The 11,081-nt window shown below is 34.3% G+C and overlaps 1 protein-coding gene and 1 long non-coding RNA gene across 2 annotated transcripts; one reads left to right on the forward strand and one right to left on the reverse strand.

The window, feature by feature from the left end:
* Positions 1 to 390: 390 nt before the first annotated feature.
* Positions 391 to 2,394, reverse strand: LOC137247865 (uncharacterized). The gene is made up of 2 exons (XR_010951914.1): positions 1,899 to 2,394; positions 391 to 1,839 (listed from the first exon to the last, which is right to left on the reverse strand). It is a non-coding gene; the product is annotated as an uncharacterized lncRNA (long non-coding RNA).
* A 6,559-nt stretch (positions 2,395 to 8,953) lies between these two features.
* On the forward strand, positions 8,954 to 10,804 carry LOC137247866 (uncharacterized). The gene is made up of 2 exons (XM_067778799.1): positions 8,954 to 9,257; positions 9,927 to 10,804. The coding sequence occupies exons 1-2, from the start codon at positions 9,015 to 9,017 to the stop codon at positions 10,725 to 10,727; spliced, it is 1,044 nt and encodes a 347-aa protein (XP_067634900.1). The 5' UTR covers positions 8,954 to 9,014; the 3' UTR covers positions 10,728 to 10,804.
* Positions 10,805 to 11,081: the final 277 nt, after the last annotated feature.

Below are 11,081 nucleotides of genomic sequence, written 5' to 3' on the forward strand. Positions count from 1 at the left end.
TTCTTCTGTACAAATTGTGGAACAGTTTTTTTATGAAAGAAAATCTGAAAAACTTTTCGGTAAAAAAAATACTCAAAAATCAATGCAAAATACAAAATAAAACTTGTACTTTGTTATACTAAAATTGACAAAATTGTATACTCAAAAAAGTTTAAGAACCCCAAATAAAAAGTTAAAATTTAGGTAAAATTTTCTCAAATTTTTGAAAACGTTTTTGAGATGGGTTTGCAAAGTTCATAGAAGCTTTTCTTCAAATATCGGAAATAAAAAAAGAAGTATTTAATTGACGAAATTTGTTGAAAATTGACACTGCTATTTTTCTCTTCACAGGTTTATGTTTATCGCAAGTATTAAAAATTTGATTCAACTTTTTTGAAAGTAAAACTAAGCTTAAGGAAAGGGTATTCTGTCCAACAAATTTATTTAAAACATATCATTAGATTTAGTAATTTTTTTCCAAATAAAGAATATTATATATGTATGAGGCGCCTAGATGCAAAACCAGATATTTTAAAATAATATTTAAATTGCGACAATATTGCATCGCCTACCAACATTCTAAAAACCCGTATTGAAAATACATAACAATTCTCATTCATAACAAATTTACAATTTTTTTGTGCTTTTTTAAATTTATATATATCATGGATTCATCTGGTTTTGCATCTTGGAGCCTCATATATACATGAAATTGCAACTTAAATTAATACATTTAATATAAAAAAGAAGTAAATACTTTAATAATAACATAAATATATATCAATTGCTTTGAGCTATATTGCTGCAGCAGCTAACTTTATATTTGGACAATTCAGAAGTGTGTTATATTCATGTAAAATTTGAGTTGTTTCCATGGTTTCGAATAAAAAATTTGATTATTTGAATCAATTTAAGCCTACAACTTAAAGCTAAGTAGAAATTTTGATTAGATTTTCTCTTTTTTCAGATCAAGCATATTCAAAGGTGTCGTGGAATTCGATTGCTGTCGTAATTGGTGAACGTAAAAATGTACGACTAGTAATTGAGTCAGACTTATTATTGTTCTAAATCTAATCATTCAAGCAATAATTCTGCACCCTTAGCAGGAGTATTGATTAGTTTCAAATCTAATTCCGACAGCAATCATTCCATCCCTTATTATATATGCACATGAAATTGTAACTTAAATTAATACAGTTGATATAAAGAAAAGTAAGTACTTTAATAATAAATAAACTATCTTAATTGGTTTTTGTTTTCCTATTGAAATATTTTCCTGTGCAAGCACATTGCTAACCTGTGTTCATTGTAAAGTTTACCAAGTAGCGCAACTAACAGCTGATCGGTGAAAATTTGCACATTCACACGCACAGTTCTCGACTCAGTTTCAAACAAAAACTTTAGATTATTTAACTCAAATTTTAAAGTGAGATAATCCTTACGAATTTATGTATATAGAATATATAAAGCGTTTTTGTTGTTATTAAAACAATAGTTTTATTTATATTAAAGCTTTATCATTTTTTTTTTTTAACTTTGAAAAAACTCCGAACACCATTCCTTCATTATATGACATTCGACTGCCTAGTCCACTGCCTTCCACTCTATTCGCAACATAACCTCTATTTAAGCTGCCAAACTATATAGTAAACAATGCCTGTGTTGGCAAAAGATATGATTATACTGTCTTCGATAGATATTCGGACGAGCCGCTACTCGGCGAAGTAAAGATGACCGTTGTCTCGGTGGCAGCAGTTACAACAGCAGTTGTGGAGAGCACCATCCGTACAGTGTGATGAATGCTTCACTGCCTTTCCAATTGCTTGACGCTAACAATTTTTGCTGTTTGTAAAGCTTTAGCTGTATTGTAAATATATAGATGAGTTACAGTGGTTTTCGTAGGGTATTCAACAACTCACCCTTTACCATCATCACAGCCTTCTCATCGATTTTGAATATGCGTACTGTTTCAGTATTCAGACCCAGTTGGTTTGGTGCAATATTTTCGATTAGGCAGACAATTAGGTGCGTTCGATTCATTCATATACTGTGGGTATTTGAGCCGTAAACGCAATGGCAGATATTTTGATTCTTTTTGAAGTGTAACATTTGTAAACAGTTGGGTTTCTCTGCTGTCACCATCACCACATCTGCCTATCACATTTCACGTGTGCGAAAATTTCACGACATCTGCTTCTGAAGTCTCTCAGTGATCCAGAGCATTCCCGTGAGAATTGAGCGTAAGCCGGAGCTGTAAAACTCACTGAAAGACGGCAAATATATTAGTGCATTACCCTGCAAAAATTGTTGGATTACGTGTTCCATTTTCTTCATGTTGGAGTACTCTAACAATACTCCTTTGCAATGCGTTTGCGGACCACCATCAGCCGATCATTGCTCGTTTTTTAACGACAGTGATCACGACACGATGACGATCGAACAGAGTTGCTAAAAGTAAAATATTGCATGAAAATAACTAATAATAAAATTTTACTTTGGCAACTTTGATAAAATGCAACAGCGCACTGGTTTTATGTATACATACTAAAGTATGTATAGAGAAATATTAGTTTCTTTATTCACGAAAATGCTAAATAACATAAGAATATTCGTAGTATAAAATATAAAAGTTGTATTACCCCTCTTCATTTACTTTCATTTTAAATTAAATTCACTTCGATAATTCTTTCCGACACAATTCCTCTTTAGTACTTTGGCATATGATCATCTGTGGGTGCTCCATGGAGTACACAGCGAAAGTACTTTGGAAAGTACTCTCACGTATGTACTCTATGGAATACTCACAAACAAAGCGAGAGTGGGATCACCTACTCCTCTCCTAGGACATCGCAATGTTAATTGGAGCACATTTTTTGTATGAATACAGATTAGATTTGGGGCAGTCCTATACTCCCAAAGGAGTATTCCTTAAATTATTTATAGAGTACTCGCGTTTTTTGAAGGGTAAGATCGAAAAAGTTATCAGTAACGTTTTAAGCGCCAAATACACGACACGAACATTTCCGCGAACATTCCGCAATCTTGTTCGCAGCTTTGACCATATACCATACGAACTTTTGGCCGAACATTAGTTCTCTTTCAGACAGCGATGAATACGGACAACAATTGTGCTGCAGCAATATTGCTCGCTGTGGCAATTAAGCGTAAAAAAATTAAAGAAAAAAAACTTTTTTAAAAATAAGCTTTTATTATTTTGGTTAATAAAATTAACTAAAAAGTAAACAATAAATTGACTCTAAAGAAATATAACACTTTATAAGTTCATTGTAAGATTAAACGATAATTAGGCTTTTTCGTCTGCGACAAAAAAATTCTATATTGTACATAATTATATATTTTTAACATTAAAACTTTACACCTAAATTATTAAATCTTACAGTTTATATCACAGTCCTAATTGTTCTAATAAAAAACGTGTTAAATTTTGATGGTATAATTAAGAACATTTAGGATCTCATTTTCTTGCTATCGCAATGTAACACGCTTTTATTAGAACAATTAGGACTGTGATATAAACTGTAAGATTTAATAATTTAGGTGTAAAGTTTTAATGTTAAAAATATATAATTATGTACAATATAGAATTTTTTTGTCGCAGACGAAAAAGCCTAATTATCGTTTAATCTTACAATGAACTTATAAAGTGTTATATTTCTTTAGAGTCAATTTATTGTTTACTTTTTAGTTAATTTTATTAACCAAAATAATAAAAGCTTATTTTTAAAAAAGTTTTTTTTCTTTAATTTTATTTTTTACTTTTTAGTTCGTTTTATTAACAAGTAATAGAAGCTTGTTCTTAGAAAAGCTTTAAATATAAGTAAAGGAGGTGAAACAAAAACACATATTTCAGTTACATCTGCGTATAATGCGGATTGGAATTTATTAGTACACATTTTATGCGCACCAACTTCAGAGGTGTATTCAAGGTTTAAAGCATAGTAAATATAAGTATTGAAGTCATGAGCCTGGGCATTCGCGCAATTTTAGTGATGTAAATTGCATGGCGCCAGCGCCAATGCGGTGCCAGCTCAATGGGTGCTCATTGACGAAATGACTCCAAGCGAATTTTGACGCTACTTAGTAGTGAGTGCGTAGTATATTTCACTTGCGCTATTGAGTGAAACGACTTTTGTGTGTCAGGCACGAGTTTGGTGTTATTGGCGCTACTGGCAATGATGACACTGAGCTGTTGGTGGTAGCGCTGGTAGTTCAGATTTTGAATCAGAGAAAGAATTGATGACCCGTGTAAATTATTATGGCTTTGGCCGTGTAAATTATTATGGTGTATTTGTATATTTTAGATTTAATGCACAATTAATATATGTGTGTTTGAGCGGCCAAATAATAACAGTAGTATTGCTAAAGTGCTGCTTAGTTGATGGAATGTCGCTAATTTCCTAGCGATGATCAGCAGATTGTCAATATTTCGTTCAACGGACGCGCGAAATTGCCACTTCGGCTCAAATTTTCCATTCTTGATTTAACTTCAGCTGTTATGCCAATATTTTTCAGCCAGCTTTTTTCAAATTGGTAATTTTTCCAAAAGCAAAATAAATTACAGAAAAGATTACAGAGTTAAACAGCCTTAAAAATTCAGCTATGTTGGTTATACACAGAAATACAACAGAGGGTTGTGTCTCCGCTTTTCGTAAGCGTTGAGATTCACCACGCGTGACACGCGTGATTCACCACGTCCAAATATCACAATCCACGGATAGGTACCGGCGGGTTTGTATGGGACTTAGGCTGTTATGCCAAAGTAAATACAAATCTTTACCGATAACTGTGTTATCGATTAATTTATCGAATTCTAACAAATTAATATTGCATTGTCATCGGAGTTATACATGTGTGCAAAATTTCAGCTCAATCGGACACCGGGAAGTGTATCAAATTTAACTTGCAAGATTCCATTACAGACAACAAAAGTGAAACTAAATAAAAGCTTATAAAAAAGATAGAAGATCGCAAAAAAAGAATTCGGTGCAAAAAAAATGAAATAATTTCAGCAATCAAGTCCTTAAAAAAGGGCAAGGCCCCAGGAACTGATGACATATATGCTGAAGACCTCATAGCAGATCCAGATACCGCAGCTGAAACCTTACTTCCAATCTTCCGTCAGGTATGGGAAGAAGAATCCTACCCTCGTCAGTGGAATGAAGGCATACTTGTAAAAGTCGCAAAAAAGGGAGATACCTCTGATTGTAACAACTACAGAGGTATCACCTTACTCTCGATTCCTAGCAAAGTGTTCTCCACGATCTTGCTGTCCCGAATTAAAGAGGCGGTGTATGGAACTCTAAGAGAAAATCAGTTTGGCTTTAGACAAAACCGATCCTGTGTTGATCTAATAAATACCGTCCGAATCATTGTTGAACAATGCTGTGAATACAGAACATCAGCTTATTTACTTTTTATCGACTTTAAAAAGGCTTTTGATAGTCTCGACAGGAAATATATTTGGGAAATACTACGAAAACGAGGGATGCCCAATAAAATAATCAACATTATAAAGGCAATGTATGCCGAATTTAAGTGCCGGGTCAGTCACGATGGGCGCCTCTCAGAACCCTTCGAAATTAAAAGCGGGGTGCGACAGGGATGCATACTCTCGCCGCTCTTGTTTATCTTGGCATTAGACGAGATTATGAGGAACGCAGAAAATGGTGGACACGGTGTACAGTGGACGCCTTTCACTCAGCTAGGGGATTTAGAATATGCAGACGATGTCTGTCTGCTAAGCCACAGAAGTACTGACCTTCAACACAATTTAGAAGCTGTCAACACACATGCAAAGGAGGCCGGACTAAGCATCAATACAGCGAAAACCAAAGTCATAAGATGCGGCTATAGTATTTCATCAAGGCCATTGACGCTTACGGTTGACGAAAATTAAATCGAAGGTGTAGAGTCCGTTGTTTATCTTGGTAGTATTGTCTCAAATAAGAGCGGTGCAGATGAGGACGTTCAGTCTCGCATAAACAAAGCAAGAATGGTTTTTGGGCAACTGGAAAACGTGTGGAGGTCCAGCCAAATATCTTTAAAAACGAAGCTTCGACTGTTTAATTCGAATGTTAAATCAGTACTGTTTTATGCTTGCGAGACGTGGAAAAGCTCAACTTCAGTTCAGAAACGTTTACAAGTTTTTATTAATAAATGTCTGCGCCGAATCCTGAAAATTCGATGGCCGGAAAGAATTTCAAATGACGACTTATGGTCTAGAACAAATCAACCTAAGGCTACCACAGAAATAACCAAGCGTAAATGGTCGTGGATTGGTCACACTCTCAGAAGACCTCCAGTAAATATAGCCAGACAAGCATTGCGATGGAATCCACAAGGAAGCCGACGACCTGGTGCACCTGCGAAAACTTGGCGCAGAACTGTGGATAAAGAACTCGAAGACGCAGGATATACGTGGAATGACATCACAAGAACTGCACCTAACAGAATAAGATTTAAGTCGGTGGTCGAGGCCCTATGCTCCAATAGGAGTTGAGGAGGATGATGATGATGATGATGATGACAATAATCTTCGCTTTTTACTTGTTATACATTTCAATAAATTCACTCAGAAATTTTTTATTGTCCATTTTACTTTTCCGCGCACGTCTGTTCCGTTCAGAAATTACTACGATTATGAGCTATTTCGCCATACACGCACGAACAGTTCGCGCAAATGTTCGCCAAAAATTAAAATATTTTGATTTTTGGCGAACATTTGCGCGAACTGGCAAACACCACCATACACGACAGAAAAGATCGGAGAAACTTGACATAACGGAAATGTTCGCGGAAATGTTCGTGTCGTGTATTTGGCGCTTTATTACTAGACGGTGCACCACCTAATTTTTATCAAAGGTGGTATCAAAACACGCGTCTCGACCTCGGGTTTTAGAATCCGGAATCGAAAATGGTAACGTTTTAGAAGACGGTGCACTACCTAATTTTTATCGAAAATTATCAAAGGTGGTATCAAAACACGTGCCTCGATCTTCGTTTTTAGAATCCGAAATTATTTTTGTCAACAGTTATAAGCAAAAAATCGGTTGAAATTTTCATGTGGTTGCGCATTTAGTTTTATATACAAGTAGAAGTGGTGTTATGTACCTAGTGGCAGAGGTAGTGCTTGTATGTACATTGCAAGCGCTTGTACAATGCAACGTCGGTAGTGCGTAGATTAATGCTATAAAGAACTACCCCCGGATCCCACACCAAATTGAAACTTATCTACCTCGGTCTGCGAGAAATAGTGTTAGATTACACATGGTAATGCGGTCCATCAGAAAACCTTCAAATAGTTTATGACTGAATGACCTTACCTGGTTTTAAAGCCAAATTAAACTTCCTTAACCCTAACGCCATAGTCGTAACCATACCCATATCCATAACAATCTCAATGTGATCGATTAATGGTGCCTTAACCTAAAAATCGTGAAAATTTCATAAAAATGATGAAAACGCAAAAAATTACAAACATATTCCACAAAAAATAAGTCTCTTAGTCATAACGTATCCAAAACAATGAAGCAAATCTAAAAAAAGTTATTAAATTCACCAACTCAAATATTTTTAGGTTATGGATATGGCGAGAAACTAAAAACCAATTGATTGGCTATGGCGTTAGCGTTATGGTATGGCACCATTAAATGATTACATTCCTTTCCATAAGCTAGGTTCGATCAGCTGATTTATCTGGTTATGGCTTTATGGTTATAAGTCACCATTAATTCGCCCTTTAGCCTTAAACACATCTTTATACTGATGGCCAGTTTACCCGTAGGTTATTTGATGGTGAATGACGTTTAGAAAGTTTCATACTTGTGTGAATTTTTTATTAAGGTTCAACATTCTTTAATTTTTAGCCACGTAGATAAGGGGTTGTTGTTTTTGTGCTTTGGGGCGAATCTCAGATGAGGCAGCGAGACGTTCGCCATATGATGTTGCAGTCGCCCGATTCGATGCTCCGCCCGACATGGCAAACTGAAATGATCGTATTGGATCCGGCTGCCTGAGTAATTTTGGTAATGCCCTGGTTACCGGGTATAGTTTTAAACTATATATTTAAATAAATTTATTCTATGTATTTTTTATTATTTTCACTTTTTACAAATTTTAAAAATATCTAACTAGAACATTTTCATTTTTAAATAAGATTAAAAGTATTATAACATAAAAAATAAATTACAAAATTAAAGTATATTTTACAAAGTAGATAACCCTACATATACTCCCCCTCCAGTGAAACGAAATATTTATTTTTTTAATGTTAATTTACAGTGTATATTGATTATTGTAAGAGTTTTGTGTTGTAGTTTGAAAAATGTTTGAATTTTGTGTTGTAGATATATGGTATTTTTTTGTTTTAAATTGTCAGAAATTTGAGAAATGTATTTTTGTGTTAATTGTGTTATAAGTTTATGTTGGTATTGATATAAGTACTCAATCTGTTGATGATTCGATGTACTTGATAGTTTATTTTTAGTTGTTGTTATTGTTTACTTATTGTATTAATATTTTATGTATATTAATGTTTGGGTGTATTATTGCTATGTTGTTGAGGTTAAAAATAATTTAAAAGCTGTTTGTTAAATATTGTGAATTATAATATGTTTGAAGAACCTAGAATGAGGTTGAATGATAGTAGATGGCAACTCTGTGTGCACAATTACTCAAAAATTAAAAACTTGTATTATGCAGAATATATGTTCAATATATAATTTTACTCTGCATAATGTATGTCCAAGTTGTTGATAAGGAATGAAAAGTTGATTCCTTAATTCGTTTGAGGGTGATATGAAATTGTCCATGATTCGTGTCATGTTAATGAGTTTAATATTGAGTTTTTATATGATTTTAATTTCAATATGAAATAATTGATATATACAAAATATGTCGATAAAATTATTTTAAGGTGCAAAGAATGGTTTAAAAAACGAGCAGTTCTTGGACTAAGTGAGCATATTAAAGAACTGAAATTCACGTCACAAAATGATTTTAAAAATTACGTTCGTATGAGCAAGGCAACATTTGACCAACTTTTACAAACAATTTTGCCACTCATAACGAAACGGGATACAATAATGAGAGAAGCGATTCCCCCTCATCACCGCCTTGCTTTAACTTTGCGCTTTCTAGCTAGTGGCAATAGCTTTGAAGACTTAAAATTTTTGACAGCAATTGCGCCCCAAACGATTGGGAAAATGGTTACAGAGACTTGTGATGCCATAATAAGTCAATTGAAAGATTTTATTAAGGTAATTATTTATTGATTAAATTATTTGTTTTCGACTAAACAAGAAAAGTTTCATGTGTACATATGTGTGTCTGAAAATTATTGGTTTTTTGAAGTAAAAATAAAAATAAATTATTCGTCCGTTTCAAACGATTCAAAGAAATTTTGTAAGTTTTCTACCGAGCTCGAATTAATGGATGATGTATCTTCAACGATTCGTACGTTTTGTGTGACTTGAGGTGACATTCTACTACTGTTTATGGACGAGCCGCTACTTAAAGGAGTCGGAACTCTTATTGTATAATTCTGCATGTGTTTGGGCACCGCGTAGTTAAGTTGCGTAGACGTGCGCATTGGGTATTGCGGAATGACATTTGGTGTTAATATTTGACTTGGGTTAAAAAAAATTTTGGATTTGAATCGCGTGTCTGAATTCCAATGCTCCCAAGCAACCTTGAAATAAAACATCTGATATGATTTTTCGCGCAATCGTTTTCTGGGAGGCCTCTATTTCACTATATTGCGAAGCCCACGATTGAGCCAAGGAGTCACCTTCTGTGGGTTCGCTGCTGTTGGCAAGTCTCTCGCATGCAATTTTAATAAGTGTATCTTCTGCAGAAACTTTTCTTTTGCTTGGTCGAACAGTGAATTCCTAAAAAGAAAGATTTATAAGTTTTTCATTACTTTTCAGCTTCCACAAACAGAAAAAGATTGGAAGGTAGAAGCGAAAAATTTTGATGCACGCTGGAACTTCCCAAATTGTATAGGCGCAATTGATGGAAAACACGTCAATATAACAAAGCCACCTGGATCTGGATCTTTTTATTATAATTATAAAAAAAAATTTTCCAACATTTTAATGGCAGTGGTTAATGCTAATTACGAATTTCTGATGGTGGATGTTGGCACAAATGGAAGAGCGTTTGATGCCGGTCTTTTTAGCGAAACAAAATTTTTTTCATCTCTAAAAAATAAAACATTGAAAATTCCTGACCCTCAGCCGCTTCCAAACTGCGAAGAAAAACTACCATTTGTATTCGTAGCTGACGATGCTTTTCCCCTGTTAGAAAATATCATGAAGCCATTTAGCCACAATACACTCAAGGAAGAAGAAATAATTTTTAACTACAGGCTTTCTCGGGCGAGAAGAATTGTTGAAAACTGTTTTGGCATTTTAGCATCAAGATTTAGAATTCTCCTACAAACTATTAATTTATCACCAGAAAAAGTCACGAAAATTGTGTTAACCTGTTGCTACTTGCATAACTTTTTACGGAGGCAAAATGAGGAGACGTATTTTGAAGGTGGATTCGATGTTGAAGAAACAGATCCCGGAGCGATAGAATACGCCGATTGGCATAATGACCATGGGCTTACAGCTCTTCAAGCTTCAAGTGCAAAGAATGCATCCAATTTAGCAAAAGCTACTCGAGAAAAATATTGTAATTATTTTAATACAGTGGGAGCAGTTCCGTGGCAGAACAATATATAAGAAAGTGAATCATTTACGGAATAAAAACAAAATGAATGTTTGTGTTCACAAAAAAAAAGAAACAATAAAATTTTGTCTTTTTTTCTTACCTCAAATCTGTTTGTATTTTCATCCTGCATTGTGGTAACGCCTGCCAAAGGTTCTTCTTGATCTTTCAAAAAGCATAGCAAATCATAGCACCAAAGAGTAGGAACATATTCATCCTCAGCACCAGCACCAGACTTCAAACTATCTCTCTTTTTTTTTGATTCACGCCGGTATTGCGCCCGCAAACTACTTATTTTTTTAAAACTGTATCCTTTGTGGCATCAGGATCTACTTCTTTTAATTTTTCGATTAAAGTCGCATAATCAT

The sequence above is a fragment of the Eurosta solidaginis genome, chromosome 4 (assembly GCF_040869045.1).
Source record: "Eurosta solidaginis isolate ZX-2024a chromosome 4, ASM4086904v1, whole genome shotgun sequence".
NCBI lineage: Eukaryota > Metazoa > Arthropoda > Insecta > Diptera > Tephritidae > Eurosta > Eurosta solidaginis.

Bases quoted from the DNA above. Each gene is read 5' to 3' on its own strand.
- LOC137247866 (XM_067778799.1), top strand. From the start codon at position 9,015: ATGAGCAAGGCAACATTTGACCAACTTTTACAAACAATTTTGCCACTC. The intron at 9,258-9,926 runs GTAATTATTTAT...ATTACTTTTCAG, and splicing joins AATTGAAAGATTTTATTAAG to CTTCCACAAACAGAAAAAGA.